The 21,720-nt window shown below is 46.3% G+C and overlaps 1 protein-coding gene and 1 long non-coding RNA gene across 2 annotated transcripts in view; one reads left to right on the forward strand and one right to left on the reverse strand.

Annotated features, from left to right (window-relative positions):
* Positions 1–21,720, reverse strand: part of LOC137514551 (uncharacterized) — a 135,348-nt gene that overhangs the window by 53,133 nt on the left and 60,495 nt on the right. The gene's annotated exons all lie outside the window — the stretch shown is intronic.
* LOC137514509 (tetraspanin-33-like) overlaps positions 1–21,720 on the forward strand; it is a 57,224-nt gene that overhangs the window by 34,790 nt on the left and 714 nt on the right. Inside the window, exons 5-7 of the mRNA XM_068234212.1 lie at positions 9,775–9,870; positions 10,406–10,534; positions 20,022–20,183. Coding sequence (XP_068090313.1) covers positions 9,775–9,870; positions 10,406–10,534; positions 20,022–20,183 — 387 coding nt within the window. The remainder of the gene's footprint in view (positions 1–9,774; positions 9,871–10,405; positions 10,535–20,021; positions 20,184–21,720) is intronic.

Raw genomic sequence — 21,720 nt, forward strand, 5'->3', positions numbered from 1 at the left:
GGCTTGATTCACAAAAGGGTGCTAACTTACAGTAGTTAGCACTCCTAAAAGCCCCTTACCACACCTAAAGCCCTTTAGGACGCGCAAAGGCGCGTACAATTTCGCAAAATACGTTGCACTGGGTGCCCCTAAAATGTCGCACCAGATGCACCCGAAACTCCGCAGGTGTGACGTTTTGGGCGCACCCGGTGCGACATTTTAGGGGCACTCAGTGCGACGGTTTAGTCGCACCCGGTGCGACGTTTCGCTCGCAACGCGCAGCACTAAACTTTGCACGCGATTAATAAAAGCTTTTAGGCATGCTAACTAAGTTAGCACCCTTTTGTGAATCGAGCCCAAGGACTATGATAGGATAAGACTGTGAGCCTCTCTGAGGACAGTCTATGAAATGACTATGTGATTTGTAAAGTGCTACAAAAGATGTCAGTGCTATACAACAAGGCTTTTCAACCTGTGGTACACGTACCACCGGTGGTACTATGCTGTTGGCCAGGTGGTACACTCCAGGTTTGCCTGCCACTTTATTGCCCGCATGCCACTTGTGCTGGTCCTGTCCTGTCTCCACAAAGTTTGGCTCCTTCTCCCATGCTCCTTGCTGTGCAGCTCTGCAGCATACTTCAGACCTCAGATCAGTGGGGAAGAGACAGCCAGGCAAATAGTGCACAGTAATGGCGCACATACAGAAAGTGACATCACTGCTCACTTCCTGTATTTGAAGTATACATGCTGTCACCGCGCACTGTTTGCCTCGCTGTCTCTTCACTGCGGCTGGCTTACCACTGATCTGAGATGTGAACTATATTGCAGGGCAGCACTGCAAGGAGTGAGCAAGGGGGGAGCCAAACTTTGTGGTGAGTCACTGCCTAGCTCTCAGCTCTCTGATGGTGGGACTAGGCTACCTATAATTATGCGGGGGTGGGGCGAGTGCTGTAATAACAGCGCAGGAGATTTGGGCGCAGCCGGCGCCATCATAGGCTGTTATAGGAATTACGGCTATAGCGGCGCAGAGTCAGTAACTTCGGGGCCGTCAGAGCTGAAGTTTCTTTTAAAACACTGTAATTTGGCTTCCAGCAATAGCCGTATACAAGTTGTATCCTGCGCCCAAGTCTCGCGGCGGCCAGTTCATATGTATGCGGAGGGGGGAGGGGGGGGGGAACTTGCAAGGCTACCTATATTGGCAATCTACCTCTAGATTGCCAATACTGACAATATGTTGGCTAGCAATCTAATTGTAATATTTTTCCCCACCAATGCCTCCTATTTTTCTCCTCCAATATGCCCCCTTTTCTTAAAGTGTACCTGTAACAAAAAAGTGTGGAGGGGGGGTACTTACCTCAGGAAAGGGGAGGCCTTTGTATCCTAAAGAGGTTTACCCCTTCCTACTCAGTAGAGGGGATCCAGTGCTGGGAGCCCCATAGTTCTCCTCATCGGTGTGCGCATGCACAGTAGCTGCTCTCCGTTCAGGCTCCAGCAGAAACAGCCAAGCCCGATCGCATCCAATCTACTGTGCAGGCACACTGGTGGTACTTTTTAGGTGATAAAAGTTGTAGAATTAGTGAGAAGGTTGAAAAGCCCTGCTCTAGTCACACACACACACACACACACACACACACACACACACACACACACACACACACACACACACACACACACACACACACACACACACACACACACACACACACACACACACACACACACACACACACACACACACACACACACACACACACACACACACACACACACACACACCACACACACACACACACACACACACACACACCACACACACCACACACACACGCACACGCACACACACACACACACACCACACACAAAAGTACAAGTTCAAACAGCGGTACCACCGGGTTGCACGGGCCGCGACCCGTGTACCCCGGCGGTTTTCCGTACCGGCGATTGGGGAGGAGAAAGAAAGCTTCTCTGAACCAATCGCAATGCCTGTGATGAAAGGACATGACCTCAATCAGAGGTCATGTCCATTCATAAGAATGTAACTTTTTTTTTTACTTTGTTAACATCATAACACTGCCTTGTAAACCAAGGAGTGTTTATCGCCATCTAGTGGCAAAAAGTGAAATTACCCTGCACAGATTTTGTATTAAAAAACAAACAAACCAGTATATACCTACCACATAGATATAAATAAAAAAGATAAGTCTCTAAGGCAACTATTAATGGATTTTTCTTTTTGTAATATTTTAAATTTGCTTGGTAACTGGGGGAGGTGGGAGGGGGTTTTGGAAGTGATTTAATTATATCAGTTTTAGTAGATAAGGGCTTACAATTGATGGAACACAAAAATAAACCACAGGAAAAAAATACACCTTTATTTCCAAATAATATATTGTTGCCATACATTGCACTAGGAGCATAATTTAAATGTTGTGATAGCCGGGACTAATGGGCAAATACAATGGGTGGGTTTTATTTATAGTAGCATTGCTTATTTTAAAACTATAGGGGATGGCATTGGAGAAATAGTGTATTTTTCTTTTTTGTGTATTTGCCTTCAAAATGCATAGAAAATAAAGTAATTACTGAAAACAATTAACCAGTTCCCCCAAGGCTTTTTATCCTAACGGACCAGAGCAATTTTCAGTTGTCAGCGCTCCTCCCTTTTATTCCCTAATAACTTTATTACTACTTATCACAAGAAAATGATCTATACCTCGTTTTTTTCGCCACCAATTAGGCTTTCTGTGGATAGTACATTTTGCTAAGAATTTTTTTTATTCTAAATGCATTTTAATGAGAAAAACAGAAAAAAAAGAAAAAAATCATTATTTCTCAGTGTTCAGCCATTATAGTTTTAAAATTAAACATTCTCCTGTGGATAAAACAAACACGTTTTATTTGCCCAGTGGTCCCGATAATTAAACCGTTTAAATTATGTCCCTATCACAATGTATGGCGACAGTATATTATTTTGAAATATAAGTGGTTATTTTTCTGTTTGTTTTGGCCATAATTACAAGCCCCTATGTAATAAATTAAAATTAATTTTCCCCCATAAAATATAGAATAAAAAAAGGCGAGTCCCTAAGGCAACTATTTATTTATTTTTTTTAAGCTGATTTTTTTTTTACAAGTGTTTTTTTTGGAGGGGGGAGGGTTGGAAGTGTAATTTTATTAATGATGTGTATATACTTAAAAATGTATGTATTTTGTAGGTGTAATATACTTTTTGGCCACAAGATGGCGCTAGTGAACACTCATAGGACGTGTTCCCTTCTTTTTTTTTTTTTTTTTTTTTTTTTACACTTTATTAAACTGTTACATTTCCTGTTTATGTGAATGGACGTAGCCGCTGTTCGCGGTCACGTCCATTCACTCCAGGCACTGCGATTGGGTAGAGGACCATTCGGTCTTCTTCCCCAATCACCCAACAGGGGATCCCGACGGTAATGGCGGCGGTAGCAGCGCGCACACGGCGGTAGCAGCGGCGGGAATGCGCGACGTATTAAAACGTCATGTTGCCGTTAATAGCGGTAAGCATGACGTTTTAATACGATAGGATGTCGGTAAATGGTTAAAGCTCACAAAAACTTTAATTTGTGGCGAAAAAAACAAGATATAGATCATTTACATGTGATGAGTAGTGATAAAGTTATTGGCAAATGAATGGGAGGAGTGCTGACAGGGGAAAATTGCTTTCGTCCTGAAGGTGAAAACACCTGTGGGCTGAAGTGGTTAAAGAGGTTCTGTGGGATTCTAAAAATCAAACAAGCTGACACTTACCTGGGGCTTCTATCGGGCCTCTGCAGCTGTAATGTCACGCGTCGTCCTCCGGTCCTGGTTTAATAGTCATCTAAACAGACGAATAATGCTCACTCCTACTCGCGTCATCGGGAGCTTACTGTGCAGGTGCAGTACAAAGTTTTTACACCAGGACCGGTGGCGGGGAACAGAGCATCTGAAGAGGACAGCTTTTTTCACTATAGTGGCCCTTTAAACAGTTTAATTTTGACAGTTGGAAAATTACAGTTTAAAAAAGACAGTTAGAAAATGGCAGTTGAAATTTGGCAGTTGAAAAATGACAGTTGATTGTCATTTTTCAACTGTCATTTTCCAAATGCCATTTTCCAACTGTCATTTTCCAACTGCCATTTTCCAACTGTAATTTTCCAATTGTCATTTTCCAACTGCTGTTTTACAACTGTAATTTTTCAACTGTCATTTCTCAACTGTCAAATTTCAGCTGTTGTTTTTTAACTGCCATTTTCCAACTGCTATTTTCCAACTGTCATTTTCCAACTGCCATTTTGCAACTGCCATTTTCAAACTGTCATTTTCCAACTGCCATTTTCCAACTGTCATTTTCTAACTGCCATTTTCAACTGTAATTTTCCAACTGTCATTTTCCAACTGTCATTTTAAACTGTAATTTTCCAACTGCCATTTTCAACTGTCATTTTCCAACTGCCGTTTTCCAACTGCCATTTCCAACTGCCATTTTCCAACTGTCATTTTCCAACTGTCATTTTCCAACTGCCATTTTCAACTGCCATTTTCCAACTGTCATTTTCCAACTGCCATTTTCCAACTGTCATTTTCCAACTGCCATTTTCCAACTGCCATTTTCCAACTGCTATTTTCCAACTATGATTTTCCAACTGTCATTTTCCAACTGTGATTTTCCAACTGCCATTTTCCAACTGTCATTTTTCAACTGTCATTTCCCAACTGCCATTTTCCAACTGTCATTTTCCAACTGTCATTTCCCAACTGCCATTTTCCAACTGTCATTTTCCAACTGTCATTTCCCAACTGTCATTTTTCAACTGTCATTTCCCAACTGCCATTTTCCAACTGTCATTTTCCAACTGTCATTTCCCAACTGCCATTTTCCAACTGTCATTTTCCAACTGCCATTTTTCAACTGTCATTTTCCAACTGTCATTTTCCAACTGCCATTTTCCAACTGCCATTTTCCATCTGTCATTTTTCAACTGCCATTTTCCAACTGCCATCTTCCAAATGTAATTTTCCAACTGCCATTTTCCAACTGTGATTTTCCAATCCCATTTTCCAACTGTCCATCCAACTTCATCGTGAGGAGGTGGACTAGTCCAAAACCTGTTGGTTCTTTCAGCTTTTAAAGCAGACCTAAACTCAGAGCTTCCTCTCTGCTCTAAGGAGATAAGCAACTTCATAATAAATTTAAAGAAAAACATTTCTGTGTTACAACGTACAGAAATCTTACAAAAACCCTGCAGTGTTTACTTTCTGGTGTCCTAGGAGCACAAAAGGGTTAACCTCCTGTCTTTACATATTAGCTCAAACTATGGCACAGAGTGGCACACCTGACAACCCTAATTTACACTTGCTGTTTACTTGCTGATAAGGCCTAATTAAACGGGCTAATCTCTTTAGACCAGAACTTTGCACCTGTGGTACGTGTACCACCGGTGGTACTTTGCTGTTGGCCAGGTAGTACACACCAGGTTTGCCTGGCACTTTATTGCCCGCATGCCACTTGTGCTGGTCCTGTCCTGTCTCCACAAAGTTTGGCTCCTTCTCCCTCGCTCCTTGCTGTGCAGCTCTGCAGCATACTTCAGACCTCAGATCAGTGGGGAAGAGACTGGCCAACGGTGCACAGTGATGGCGCACATACAGAAAGTGACATCACTGCTCACTTCCTGTATTTGAAGTATACATGCTGTCACCGCGCACTGTTTGCCTGACTGTCACTTCTCTGCGGCTGGCTTACCGACGATCTGAGGTGTGAACTATATTGCAGGGCAGCACTGCAAGGAGTGAGCAAGGGGGGAAGCCAAACTTTGTGGTAAGTCACTGTCCAGCTCTCAGCTCTCTGGTGGTGGGACTAGGCTACCTATAATTAAGCGCGTGGGGGGAGAAGAACTCGTTTACACTTCACACTCATTTACACTTAATCAGCTGGTATGCGTTAGTGTGTGTTAGTATGCGTTGGTACGCGTTAGTATGCGTTTTTCCATAGCAGTGCATTGGGAAGAAGATTTCAGTTAAAACGCGTTAGGTGTGAAAGGTGCCATAGGAAAACATGGGACTTACTTTGAAAATCAGTTTTCTTTCAGTTATAACTGAGAGCAACTGATTTAAGGGGCCCATACACCTAACGATTTTCCCGCCAATATACGGCCGATTCGATCACAGTGATCGAATCGGCTGTGAAATCGCGCGCACACCGCTGACAGAAATCCGATCGATTTCCGTCCGAAATTGATTGTTCCCGTCGATCCGTCCGTGAAGATTTCTCTCGATCGCCGGCGGGTCGGGAGTGCGTCGATAGCGGCGTTCGAATGCCCGATGACCGACGCAATACAGCGGGTATACATTACCTGTTCTGGCCAGCGCGAGTCCCCTGGTCCTCGCTGTCTTCTTTCAGCGCTGGGTTCTGGACCGGCTGCAGCTACACAGAACTTCCTGTCCCGGCAGGAAGTTTAAACAGTAGAGCGCCCCCTACTGTTTAACCTTCCCCTGGACAGGAAGTTCAGTAGCTGCAGGAACGGTCTGGAGCGCGGAGCAGAGAAGAAGACAGCTGGGACCAGGGGACTCGCGCCGGCCGGAACAGGTAATGTATGCGGGGGGGGGGGGGGGGGGGGGGAGAAGGAGCGGCAGCAGTGACAGCTCCACAGATTGTGATCAGTTTCAGGCTGAAATCGATTCACAATCTGTTTGCAGTAAGGTGGCCATACGATCACTCTCTGATCAGATTCGATCAGAGAGGGATCTATCTGTTGGTCGAATCTGATGGCAAATCGACCAGTGTATGGCCACCTTTAGTGTTAAAGGACCCTAAGGCTATCTATATTGGCAATCTACCGCTAGATTGCCAATACTGACAATATGTAGGATAGCAATCTAATTGTAGTCTTTTTCTCCACCAATGCCTCCTACTTTTCCCCTCCCAAATGCCTCTTTTTCTTTAAGTGTACCTATTCGAAAAAAGTGCCCCGGGAGGTACTTACCACAGGGAAGGGGAGGCCTTTGTATCCTAAAGAGGTTTCCCCCTTCCTCCTCAGCAGATGGGATCCAGCGCTGGGAGCCCCAAAGTTCTCCTCATCGGTGTGTGCGCTTGCGCAGTAGCTGCTCTCCATTCAGGTTCCAGCAGAAACAGCCAAGCTCGATTGTATCCAATCTACTGTGCAGGCACACTGCTGGTACTTGAAAATTTTCAGGCAATAAAAGTGGTACAATTAGTGAAAAGGTTGAAAAGCCCTGCTATACAAGATGACTTCCACAAGTGGCAGAGCCCTCATAAGAACACTGACCTGCTGCTACACTCAGGGCTGATGCACTCCAAGATCGCTTCTGAGCACTTTTCAAATCGACAGCGCTTTGCAAAGCGCTCGGCTAACGCTTTGAAGGTGTTCCCACAGCAGCGTTGTGATTTTTTTCAAAATAGCAAACGCGCTGCATGTAGCAATTTTAGAGCAATTCTGCTTGAATGAATGAGCAAAAAAGGTCATGTATTTAAACATCACTTCACAAAATCGCAATCGCTAAGCGCTAGCGATTGCTATTGCGATTTTGGTGTGTACTTTGGTGTGCAATAGCCCAGCCCTTACAGCAAGTCAGTGGCGTACCTAGGGCATTTGACACCCGGTGCTGGGTATTAAAAGACACCCCCCCCCCAAAACAAAATGGGCGTGGCTATAACCTGCGTCGAAAAATGGGCATGGCCATGACCAGATGAGGGCGGAGCTAACTAATTTAAAGTGAACCCGGGATGAGAGTGATATGGAGGCTGTACCCCCAGGAGGGGGAAGCAGGGCTAGATGGAGGGGCTGTGGAGGCAGTGGTGGGGAGGGGGGACATATCCCCCCCTCCCTCACCTGGGACCCCTCCTTCTGCCTCTCTCTTCCCCCTCCAGAATAGCGGCCCCAGTATAGCTAGTATAGTTGCCCCCAATATAGCTAGTATAGTTGCCCTTAGTGTAGGTAATATAGTTTCCCCCAGTATAACTGCCCCCAGTATAGCTAGTACAGTTGCCCCCCAGTGTAGCTAGTATAGTTGCCCCCAGTGAAGCTAGTTGCCCCCAATGAAGTTAGTATAGTTGCCCCAGTATAGTTAGTATAGTTGCCCCAGTATAGCTAGTATAGTTGCCCCCAGACAGTATAGCTAGTATAGTTGCCCCCAGCCAGTACAGCTAGTATAGTTGCCCCCAGCCAGTACAGCTAGTATAGTTGCCCCAGCCAGTATAGCTAGTATAGTTGCCCCCAGCCAGGATAGCTGCCCCCAGTATAGCTAGTATAGTTGTACCAGCCAGTATAGCTAGTATAGTTGCCCCAGCCAGTATAGTTGCCCCCAGTATAGCTAGTATAGTTTAGTTGCCCCCAGTATAGCTAGTATAGTTTAGTTGCCCCCAGTATAGCTAATATAGTTGCCCCCAGTAAGCTAGTATAGTTGCCCCCAGTAAGCTAGTATAGTTGCCCCCAGTATGGCTAGTATAGTTGCCCCCAGTATGGCTAGTATAGTTGCCTCCAGTATGGCTAGTATAGTTGCCCCCAGTATGGCTGGTATAGTTGCCCCCAGTATGGCTGGTATAGTTGCCCCCAGTAAGCTAGTATAGTTGCCCCCAGTATGGCTGGTATAGTTGCCCCCAGTAAGCTAGTATAGTTGCCCCCAGTATGGCTAGTATAGTTGCCCCCAGCATAGCTGGTATAGTTGCCCCCAGTATGGCTAGTATAGTTGCCCCCAGTATTGCTAGTATAGTTGCCCCAGTATAGCTAGTATAGTTGCCCCCAGTATGGCTAGTATAGTTGCCCCCAGTAAGCTAGTATAGTTGCCCCCAGTATGGCTAGTATAGTTGCCCCCAGTATGGCTAGTATAGTTGCCCCCAGTAAGCTAGTATAGTTGCCCCCAGTAAGCTAGTACTGAGTACTTCCAAAAAGTACTTCCCTGAGTACTTCCAAAAAGTAGCGGATTCGTTCAGCGCATGCGCGAGTCCAGGCTCACGCATGAGCAGTATGGATGTGCCTATTTCAGAAGTACCTGTGGACATGAGTACTTCCAAAGCTTGCTTAGGAGTCCTGAAGGCATGAATTTTAAACAGAAGACAGAAATGGAATGAATGCACAGAGAGTGGACCGTGAAGGCTCTATGGGATCCAAAGCCTTCCCTCTTCTTAGGTAAATATCTAACCTGAAACGAGTGCCCTCACTTCCCTCGCTTCATGTTTGGTTTAATCAGCTCTGCTGAGACATTAATTGCCTCTCCTGTGAATGCTGGTGGTTTCTTGCAAAACATGTACTGTCGGTGGGCCTTGAGGACTGGGTTGGGGAACTCTGCCTTGGGATGAAGCTGCACATTCTTGATGTAGGAATTACGTGATAAAGTTTTCACCATAGATTTATATAGAACACCTATCAATAGAAATAATTTACATTCGGCAGTCAGTTGTAATCTTTGACACATAATTAGAGTATGATCTAAAAGTATATGAGGACGTAGAGAATTACCTCCACTGATGACCTGTACAAAAAATAGGCTGTACTACTTACCGGTATATAGGATTTCATTCAAATAGCTTATGATGCAGAAATGGTTAAGAACCAAACAGATTATGATAACATTTGGCTTATTGATTGATCAGATTTTAATGTGTGCTTGTAGAGTTACATTGAGGCTTAATTCCAGAAGTGATGTCAGTGGGATATATACAGTAGCTATTCAGGACCAGAAACCCGGATTTACCACATAATACAATAATTATCCTTTGGAATGTTGCTGAAGTATTTATATGACTAATACTTGGTGCTCTTTCAGGTTTTAGAGAAAGCTTCAAATGTTATGTCAAAGGCGATTATTCATTATCGGGAAGATATAGATTTACAAAACTTTATTGATTATATTCAGAAAAAGGTAAGACTATATTTTTATATCAATATATAAGCAACACATTTTTTTAGCGATCAGGACTGTTTTTTTACATTTGGTATATTTGAATAAAATCTAAGCTTTTTTAATCTTAATATATGAGGTTCATCAGTGCTAAACAAGCCATTTTGTGATTGAAAGTTATTAAAAATCACCTATACCTTTCATTTTGTAGTCAGTTATGATATTGTACATGTATCAAAAGATTGCAACCAAGGTGAAAATACATCATTTGGTGTACAGAAAGTTCCCTAGTTCTTACTTCTTCACATGTAAATGAGAGGTTTGACTGGCGACTACATGGCGTGGGTGGGTTGGTGCAGGGGGCCCCATGATAATGTTGCTTGGGGGCCGAGGCAGGGTCTATTATTATGCCCCTGGTTTTGGGGATCACTTTACTGTGCTCTAGAGCTCTTCAGCCCCAGATGTAATGTACAGTAAAAGTATACTAAATGCTTTTTCAAAGCCAGCGTATTGTAAAATTATAAAATTCTTTTGTGCTTTTTGTTATTTGTACTAGTTTGAATGCTGTGGAGTCAATAGCTACAATGACTGGTCTCTGAACATTTACTTCCACTGTATAGAGTCTAATCCCAGTCTGGAAAGTTGTGGGGTGCCATACTCCTGCTGTGTCATGGAGGAAGAGCAGGTAATTGATATTAATAACTCATACAAACATGATGTATTGATATACATGTGACAATCCAGCCACGCGATCCCGTCGAGATCTGCTCCCGTTAGCGTACGCAGGAAGTACGGGTGCAGACGGTCAACGAGACCGGTTGCTGGATCGTCAGAGGGAGAAAGGTTAATGCGACAGAGCTTGCCAATCCCGTCTAATCTGCTCCCGTTAGCATACGCAGGAAGTACGGTGAACAGACTGACAATAAAGATTGATCACGCAGCTGCTGACAATATGTAATGGGACAAACATTCACCAATCCCGTATTACTAGGCCACTGTTGCCATGCAGGTCTCATGCACTAGAGACTGCTGGAGGCAAAATCACTGTGTGCGTAGTAAACGGTTAAGATCGGTTGGGGGTGCCCATACATGTGCACTCCCGATTGTACGTACAATCGGTAAACTAAAAATATCGATTTTGCGCTGGAAATCGGGTAAATACTCTGCCACCACTCTTCCAGATCAGGGAGAAAAGAGACTATCATAGTACGGTAGCCAGCCCACAGAGGCGTAGCTAGGGTCTTCAGCGCCCGGGGACAAAGACTATTAATGCGCCCCCCAAAGTCACATAATAAATGTGGGCGTGGTTATGGGTGGAGCCAAATGTATATGGAGGTTAGCAGGCTCACGCTCACCCACCCTCCCTCAGTATGTACCTTCCAGCATGTTCCAAGACAAATTCAGCAATCATGAGCCCCCCCCATCAAGACAAATTCAGCAATCATGAGGCCCCGAACATAACCAACTCAGCAATCATGAGGCCCCCAACAAGACAAATTTAGCAATCATGAGGCCCCCAACAAGACAAATTCAGCAATCATGAGGCCCCCAACAAGACAAATTCAGCAGTCATGAGTCACATAAATAGACAGCATTTCACATAAATAGGTAGAATGCCCCCTTAATATGGTAGACACCTCTCACCTGGCAGCAGTTCTCCAAAATACACTCAATCTGACGTGGTTCCCCAAAAATAGGTAGCCCCAGGTCTATAGTTGTCCCCAGAATAGGTGGCCAGCAGTATAGATGTCCCCAGAATAGGTGGCCAGCGGTATAGATGTCCCCAGAACAGGTAGCCAGGGGTAGAGATGTCCACAGAACAGGTAGCCAGGGGTATATGTGCCCAATATATGTAGGCAGGGATATGTGTGCCCAGTATATGTAGCCAGAGGTATATGTGCCCAGTATATGTAGCCAGGGGTATATATGCCCAGTATATGTAGCCAGGAGAATAAGGGACCCGAACTTCCGGCCGGCGCTGGAGCGAGACGGAGGTAAGTCCCGCCCGCTGCGCCAGACACCCGGACAATAACGGAAGGGGACAGCGAGGGAGGGAGGGAGAGCCCTAAGGTGAGAGAAGGGGGGGAGATGGCCCCCTTCTCCACCGTCCGCATAGCTCTCCCTCTTCTCTTCTCTGCGCTGCTCCCCTCCGCAGAGAAAAAAAAAAAAATCAGCTCAGCTGGGCGCCCTTAGGGACCCGGCGCCCGGGGGCACTTGACCTACCCCGACCCCCCCTAGCTCCGCGCCTGCCAGCCCAATCACGTTCGACATGCTCCAGTCACCATTCGGGGAATAGTCACTTCCGAAGGCTTAAAGACTGTGAGCAATGCGACGTTAAAGAAAGGTTACTGGGTCCATATATGATGCAATCTCGATTGTATCCAAACGAGAAAACTAAAAGTTATTGATTTTGCACAGGAAATTGGATACTAGCTAATCCTAGAAGGAAGAAACAGTTATTTACAACCTAGCTAGCAAATCAACAATTTATAAGCAAATAATAAAACAATGCGATAGTATGACTGACTCTTCAGAGGGCAGGTTCGTTATAGCAGCAATCAGATGACCAGAACAGACACAAGACTGAACGATAAAATCGTTAGTTTTATTCTAAAACTACATACACACAGCTTAATTCAGCCCACAGATAGATATATCTGTCGGGCAGAACAGATTGATTTGGATAGAAAGAGAATAGAGATGAAAAGAAACAGAATGTCTTAATATACAGTTCAAATACCGTTATTGGAAGTCCATGCGGCAATCGTAAGTCTTTGTTGAAAAGTCCAAGATGGCAATTGCCATGTGGCCAGAGGCCGTGATAGGAATAATCCAAGATGGAGATCCTGCCAGTGTCCACCTGGCTTGTCAGATGTTATAGACAAAGATTCCAGATGATGGATTTGGACCCAGAACTTTCTGGGCTCTCTGTAGCTATAGCCCCCACTCCAGCAAGGAGGGGTTAGGGGGCGTGGATCACATACCTCTTTGGAACAGGAGATATGCTCGCCCCACTCATGGGCACAGGAATATACCTGAATCATGATAGGTGTGCTAATCTGCAAACCATACAAGTTATGTTAAATCTAGTAACATTTTTAGGTGTGTCAGAATTTATCAAGAACATTGATACAAAGATTTGGGGAGCAGACCCCTGGGGTATTAGAGGGTTATTTTAAAACAGTCTTACGCTAGATCTGGGAGTCCGATTGGTCTGTAAACCTCTCAGAACCAGCGTCCTGCGGAATCCGAAAACCTGTGCAGATTTGATGGGCATAGAGATTTGCTATGCCATGAATTATGAAGAAAATGTGAAGGAAATATGGATATTGGGATTCCTGAGGTCACAGTAGATGATTAGGATATTGGGATTCCTGAGGTCACTGCTTACAGAGTGAAACTGATAAGATCTGTGCATTTGCTAGCTCTGTGTGGAGGTGGGAAAGCTAGAGACACCATTCTCCCAGAAACTTGGGATTTACGATTTATGTCAGCCTTATCTGTGATGTATAACATCCCAGAAACGCTAGGCGACAAATTTCACACAAAACTGCCAGGGCTTGCTAGTAGAGCCAGGAAGGAGAGAAAAAAAGTGATTTTAAACCAGCAAATGTCATTTTGGTTGGTATGCAAAGAAACTTGCATTTGTGACTCCATGACGCATTCGATATGTCATGTCGACGGCGTCACAATACAACAACAGCAAATGTGTTTGCATGGATATTGCATAAATAGGGGCGTAGCAATAGGGGTTGCAGAGGAAGCACAGTGAGAGCGTGATTGGACAAGTGAGAAGACCAGACTAGAGCAGCAGCACACAGAGTTGGATGCAGGAAGTAGTAAGTTGTTCCCCGCTCGCTGCCGCTGAACATTCTAGCCTGGAGGGGGGTGCATGGAAGGGAGGGCCCCCAGGTGAGGGAGGGGGGGAGACTGCCCCCCTCCCCGCTGCTCTGTGTCCGCCGCTGCTCCTCCTTCCAGGTTGTCTACAGAGGACACATGGCTACCTAGTCTGGGGACACCTATAGACCTTGCTAACTAAACTGGGGACACCTAAAGACCTGACTAAACTGGGGACACCTATAGACCTAGTTATGTAAACTGGGGACACCTATAGATCTGTCTTACTCAACTGGGGACACCTATAGATGCTGGCCTGGCCTGTGAAGTAACTATTACACAAACAGTAGTGATATAGTGAAGCCTGTGTCACTAAATTAACTCACAGACTATAGCAGTACAAATTAAGTAAACTAGTACGTAGGTATTTAAAAACTACTACTAACTATAACCCCTAGTAGTAGTGCAGTAGTCGATAACTAACTCGTGTGACAGACAGTGAGTGACAATAAAAGTCTGTCACACACGCACACAATCAATAGGGTCGGGCAGATGACAGTCACATATCACAGCAGATGCTGGCTTGGCCTGTGAAGTAACTATTACACAGACAGTAGTGATATAGTGAAGCCTGCAGCAGTAAATAAACTCACAGACTATAGCAGTACAAATTAAGTAAACTAGTACGTAGGTATTTAACAACTACTACTAACTATAATCCCTAGTAGTAGTGCAGTAGTCGATAACTAACTCGTGTGACAGACAGTGAGTGACAATAAAAGTCTGTCACACACGCACGCAATCAATAGAGTCGGGCAAATGACAGTCACATATCACAGTAGATGCTGGCTTGGCCTGTGAAGTAACTATTACACAGATAGTAGTGATATAGTCAGGGGCGTAGCAATAGAGGTCGCAGCGGTCGCATGCGCGACTGGGCCCGGCTCCTGGAGAGGCGGGGGAGGGGCCCGGGGGGGCCCATGTCTTTTTGTAGTGCGGCCAGGACTGAGTGCGGCCCGTGCGCCGTGCGCGCTATTGGGAAGGGGGGAGCCGCAGCTGCAGGGTGACGCGCTCGGAAGCGCTGTAGGCTGAAACTCACCTCCGTCCCTGCGTTCCAAGCGCCGCTGATCTCCTCTCGCTGTATAGATGTTGTTACACACTGCTTCCGGCTAAACAGGAAGCAGTGTGTAACAACATCTATACAGAGCGGGAGGAGACCAGCGGCGCAGGGACGGAGGTGAGTTCTGCCTACAGCGCTTCCGTGTGCCGCGCACTCTGCATTTGAAAGGGGGGGGGGGCCGGGGAGAGGAAGGGAGGGAGAGGTCGGGCTGCTCTCCCCGCAGCTGCGGCTCCCCCCTTCATTATGGGGGGGGTACCTACCTACCTACCTAATCCTGGGGGGCAGCTACCTACCTATCCTGGGGGGGCAGCTACCTAATCTAACCTATCCTGGGGGGCAGCTACCTAATCTATCCTGGGGGGCAGCTACCTACCTAACCATTCCGGGGGGGGGGGGGGGCAGCTACCTACCTAACCTGTCCTGGGGGGGCAGCTACCTACCTAACCTATCCTGGGGGGGCAGCTACCTACCTAACCTATCCTGGGGGGGCAGCTACCTACCTAACCTATCCTGGGGGGCAGCTACCCACCTAACCTATCTGGGGGGGGGGCAGCTACCTAATCTAACCTATCCTGGGGGGCAGCTACCTAATCTATAATGGGGGGCAGCTACCTACTCTAACCTATCCTGGGGGGCAGCTACCTACTCTAAACTATCATGGGGGCAGCTACCTAATCTAACCTATCCTGGGGGAAAGCCACCTAATCTATCCTGGGGGGCAGCTACCTAACCTATACTGGAGGGCACCTACCTCATCTAACCTATACTGGGGGGCAGCTACCTAATCTAACCTATACTGGGGGGCACCTACCTATCTAACCTGGGGGCACTTACTTGTCTAACCTGTATTCTGGGCACCTAGCTAGCCTATACAGGTGGCAACTATACTGGCTACCTATATTGGAGGCACCTACCTAACTAACCTATACTGGGGGCACCTACCTATCTAACCTATGCTGGGGACAACTATTCTGGCTACCTATATTAGAGGCACCCACCTAGCTAACCTGTACTGGGGGCACCTATCTATCTAACCTATACCGGCGGCGCCTGCCTATCTAACCTATACTGGGGGCAACTATACTGGCTACTTATGCTGGAGGCACCTACCTGGCTAACCTATACCGGGGGCAACTATACTGGCTTACCTATGCCTGGCTACCTATACTGGGGGGACCTATAGCTGGCTATAGGGATTTGGATATGTGTGTGCGTCGGGTGTTGCCGGGGGAGGGGGGCTGTTGTTGCCGTGGGGGGGGGCCCACATCCAGATTCCGCATCGGGGCCCAAAGGTTTGTAGCTACGCCACTGGATATAGTGAAGCCTGCAGCAGTAAATAAACTCACAGACTATAGCAGTACAAATTAAGTAAACTAGTACGTAGGTATTTAACAACTATAATCCCTAGTAGTAGTGCAGTAGTCGATAACTAACTCGCGTGGCAGACAGTGAGTGACAATAATAGTCTGTCAAATAAATACGCAATGAATAGGGTAGGGCAGATGACACGCAGCCAGTCACAGATCACAACAGGTGCTTGCCTGTAAAGTAACTGACACAGTACTGAAGCAGAAAAAAAAACCACATGACAGCCCACATGACTGACTGCACTTCGAGCCGGCTGCGCCCCCTCAGCACAGAATACCAGTGCTGAGCGAGGGAGGACGTTACCTAGCTACAGGATTTGTTTACTGCAGATTTGCAGAGTACGTTATTTTATTCAAATCTGCAGTAAACAAGTCCTGTAGCTAGGTAACGTCCTCGCTCAGCGCTGGTATTCTGTGCTGAGGGGGCACGGCCGGCTCGTAGTGCAGTCAGTCATGTGGGCTGTCATGTGGTGAAGCCCACATGACGTATAACAGTATACCAAGCGACGATGTGCGCTCCCAGTAATCCTGCGCAGCCTCAGTACTGCGCTAGCAGAGGAGTTTTAAAGCGGCGATTCTAATCGTCATGAGCCAAGGCAACCCTGGCCCGGGTCGGGGCCACTAATGATAGCTGGATTAACATGACAGAGGGTCTAAAAATAGCAGGGTAGGCACTGATCGTCTGCCCTGAGGTCTGACATTCAGCTAAGGTAATTAACTTTTTTTTTCTGCTTCAGCTCGTAAGTCCTTTAAAGGAAAACTTAAGTCAAAAAAAAAAAAAATGACATTTACTCACCTGGGGCATCCCTCAGCACCCCGAAGCTGGATGGTGCCCTCGCAGCCCCGCTCCGATCGTCCTGTCCCCGCCGGCGGCTACTTCCGGTTCGGCGACAGCCAGCCGCTGCTATCACCTTCTATGCTGCTATAGCGTATATATATATATATATATACGCTATAGCAGCATAGAGGGTGATAGCAGCGGCTGGGAACGCGGAAAAACAGCCGCGTTCCCAGCCTGTCGGCGGCTGTCGCCGAACCGGAAGTAGCCGCCGGCGGGGACAGGACGATCGGAGCGGGGCTGCGAGGGCACCATCCAGCTTCGGGGTGCTGAGGGATGCCCCAGGTGAGTAAATGTCATTTTTTTTTTTTGACTTAAGTTTTCCTTTAAGTTTATCTGGTTAGAGCCACTCTCTGTCAATAGCACCGCTACTTATTTTGTCTGTCTCCCTGTTATGGACTGTCCTCTGAAGTGCTCACAATCTATTCCCTACCATAATCCAATGTCCTACCAATTTATGTATTTATATAGTGCTAAATTTCTGAAGTATATGCGTATGTGAGCTCAAAATGTGGGGGCGATCCCATGCGCGGGGTGGAGGTGGGGGGGGCACGCTATCCCGTGCCGCAGGGGTGGCCGCAGGCTGAAACTTTCCTGTTGGGCCCTTAGTGTCCCAGTCCAACCCTGTTACACAGCAAACAGTGACCTAGCTAAGGAGCTATGCATCCCAGTGCAACTTTTACACTGAACCCACTCAAGCACTCTTATATGCCACACAGAAGAAAAAAAGAGATGTGTGCTCAGACCAGTCAACTCCTGACTAAATACTGGCTGCCTCAAGTCATCTGACTAATTAAAATGGCAAAGCGTATGCAAATTGCACTCGCCCACCAGAATATGCAGGATCTACCTGTCCACCTAATCTTCCTGCAGGAGTTGGCCCACGCAAAATTTTGCATCTCAACAGGGGTGCCGCCCCCCCCCCCCCCCCCACAACACCCCGTGAAGGAAGAAACACAATTGTATGCTACACAGAAGAAAAAAAAGAGATGTGTGCTCAGACCAGTCAACTCCTGACTAAATACTGGCTGCCTCAAATCATCTGACTAATTAAAATGGTCGGCGAATGCAATTTGCATGCGCTTTGCCATTTTAAATAGTCAGATGACTTGAGGCAGCCAGTGTTTAGTCAGGAGTTGACTGGAGTTGACTGGTCTGAGCACAAATCTCTTTTTTTCTTCTGTGTAGCATACAATTGTTTCTTCCTTCACGGGGTGTTGTGGGGGGGGCAGAGTGCGGATGGGCTTGCCCAGCGGTGGCAGCGCCTGGGGGCTTGTCTGCGCCCCGCACCCCCCCCCCCTCACCATTGGTGTGTTTGCTCCCAAACCATGCAAATGGCACCACAGGTGAGTAAATTCGCAAAGGTAGGGAAGCTATCCTTTGGGGGGGCAGCATGGGTGGTCCCCCTTGGGCACAGGCCATGTCTGGGGGGTATGCTGGCCATGCTCTCTCGCTCTCCCTCCCATGGGGGGCGGTTGCAGTGCTCCTGGGCAGTGGATGCCTTGTGGGGGTGTCTGCGCTGCCCTAATTTCTTGGGGGTACAAGGAGGCCTACACACGGCACCCCTGTTGAGATGCAATATTTTGCATGGGCCAACTTCTGCAGGAAGATAGGTGGACAGGTAGATCCTGCATATTCTGGTGGGCGAGTGCAATTTGCATACGCTTTGCCATTTTAATTAGTCAGATGACTTGAGGCAGCCAGTATTTAGTCAGGAGTTGACTGGTCTGAGCACACATCTCTTTTTTTCTTCTGTGTAGCATACAACTGTTTCTTCCTTCACGGGGTGTTGTGGGGGGGTGGGGTGCGGATGGGCTTGCCCAGCGGTGGCAGCGCCTGGGGGCTTGTCTTCGCCCCCGCCCCCCCCCCCCCCCCCCTCACCTCACCATTGGTGTGTTTGCTGCCAAACCATTCAAATGGCACCACAGGTAAGTAAATTCGCAAAGGTAGGGAAGCTATCCTTTGGGGGGGCAGCATGGGTGGTCCCCCTGGGCACAGACCATGTCTGGGGGGTATGCTGGCCATGCTCTCTCGCTCCCCCTCCCATGGGGGGCGGTTGCAGTGCTCCCGGGCAGTGGATGCCTTGCGGGGGTGTCTGCGCTGCCCTCATTTCTTGGGGGTACAAGGAGGCCTACACACGGCACCCCTGTTGAGATGCAAAATTTTGCATGGGCCAACTCCTGCAGGAAGATAGGTGGACAAGTTAGATCCTACATATTCTGGTGGGCGAATGCAATTTGCATACGCTTTGCCATTTTAATTAGTCAGATGACTTGAGGCAGCCAGTATTTAGTCAGGAGTTGACTGGTCTGAGCACACATCTCTTTTTTTCTTCTGTGTACCACTCAAGCACTCTATACATACCTTTTGATATAAAGAACCAAAACTGGGCTAAGCCCATATGCAATTCACTTTTTCTCCTGAGTTTTCTTCAAGGTGATATTTTCACACCTTGTCCTAAAATGCATGTTAAACCATCAGCAAGCAAGAAAATACTCAAAATAATTTTAATAGCGCTTTTTCACTAACATTTGGATACTTTTTCAATTCTAAATTGCTGAAAAGTAAATTTAAAGAGAATATGAAAATGATCTCCTAGGAGATAACTCAGGTGCAAACATTGACAGCATATGGCCCCTAGTGTCAGAGAGGTGTAAGCAGGGTAGGGATCTATTTATTAAGTATTACCACTGTTCAAAGCATATACAGAGGTGATCATTACTATAATAGCACCAATGAAGAGCTAATACAATGGTGCAAGGAGGACCCCTAGTAGGCCTCTCTAGTTCCAGGGCATTAGTGCTGTTACATGTTCTTGTATACAGAGATATGGAGGCTGCCATATCTTTTAAAGGTCAACTATCATGAAACATTGTAACATTTAAAATACATACCTATAAAATGAGGATTTCTCCCAGAGTAACACTTTTGGACATTTTATGGATTAATGTACACCTCATAATTATACACTGATCTCTTTTGTCCCCGACTTGCTTCTGTATTTCCACAGGCTGTCATAAATACAATGTGTGGGTATGGGACACAGAAACTCATGAAGTGGCACTTGGGTGATCAGATCTTTGTGGATGGTTGCCTGGATAAAATTGTGAGCTGGGGGAGAGGAAACCTGCTGTTCCTTGGAGGTATGGCGGTGGGACTCATCTTTCTTGAGGTAACTGACTTCACAAATTTTTTCCAAATGGTCATTATTGGTTACTTGGTTACTTGTTGTAGATGTAGAGGATTACTCTGTTAGCACTAAGCAGCTGGATGCTCATTTGTTTTCTAAAAAAACCTATATATTGTATATTACAAGAAAAATAAACATAATAAAAGTTCAATGAATATTATAGACACATTTTTGCAAGGGATATAAGATTGTCATTGTTTTCTCATGACACAAAACTGCATCATTATTAATTGAGTTAAAAAGTGCCATTTTGGGCCAGAGACATGGCTAAGGTTTTCAGAAAATCCATGTGGTTCATTTGAGTACCAGTTCTTAACATGTATGGCAACTCTTCAGTTATATGGGTTTATTTGGATTCTGCAATCCGTCATATAACATTGCTTTCAGCATGAGGTTTAAAGGGATACTGTAGGGGGGTCGGGGGAAAATGAGCTGAACTTACCCGGGGCTTCTAATGGTCCCCCGCAGACATCCTGTGTTGGCGCAGCCACTCACCGATGCTCCGGCCCCGCCTCCGGTTCACTTCTGGAATTTCTGACTTTAAAGTCAGAAAACCACTGCACCTGCGTTGCCGTGTCCTCGCTTCCCCTGATGTCACTAGGAGTGTACTGCGCAGGCACAGACCATACTGGGCCTGCCCTGTGCACTCTTGATGACATCAGCGGGAGCGAGGACATGGCAACGCAGGCGGAGTGGTTTTCTCACTTTAAAGTCAGAAATTCCAGAAGTGAACCGGAGGCGGGGCCGGAGCATCGGGGAGTGGCTGCGCCAACACAGGATGTCTGCGGGGGACCATTAGAAGCCCCGGGTAAGTTCAGCTCATTTTCCCCCGACCCCCCTACAGTATCCCTTTAATTTGAGGGCTGGGATTCAGCAAGGCTACAGCACCATCCCTAAATATGGTAGCTGGATGGGTCTGATTTGAATTCATTGGATTTATTGGTGAAGATTTGGAGAGGACGAAAGGAGATGTCAGTTAAAGCTAGGAATAAATAAGACCAGAGGACACCATGAGAACTGAAGGAGGCGTGTGCCAAATGGATTAGTGACATTAAGTTTTGTTTTGCACTCTGCAATAACTCCACAGCTTTTATGTACTTTTGCCATAAAAAAGATTACTTATAATTATATTATATTTTTTTTAGAAAATCATAATTATAAATTCCCCAGATGTTTTAATTAACTATGAAAGCAAGGTGCCATGGTTCTGTGGCTGCAAAACAAGCCAAAGCCATTACGCCTCCACCACCATGCTTCAGTTATTAAGAGGTGTTTGTGCTAATAACATTACGCCAAATGGGGCAATGTACATTTTCTTCAAACAAATGCACTTGGTCTCATCTGTTCAAAGGGCGTTGTTCCAGAAGTCTTGTAGTTTGTTTAGATGCAAATCTGCAAACCTAAGCCATGCGTCCATGTTCTTTTTATTGCACCAAAAAGGGGGTAGGATAAAAAAACACAAATTAGACCCAACTTTTGGCCTCTACTGTGTATATATGCATGTTTCGGGCAACTCAGT

Source organism: Hyperolius riggenbachi, chromosome 1, assembly GCF_040937935.1.
Source record: "Hyperolius riggenbachi isolate aHypRig1 chromosome 1, aHypRig1.pri, whole genome shotgun sequence".
NCBI lineage: Eukaryota > Metazoa > Chordata > Amphibia > Anura > Hyperoliidae > Hyperolius > Hyperolius riggenbachi.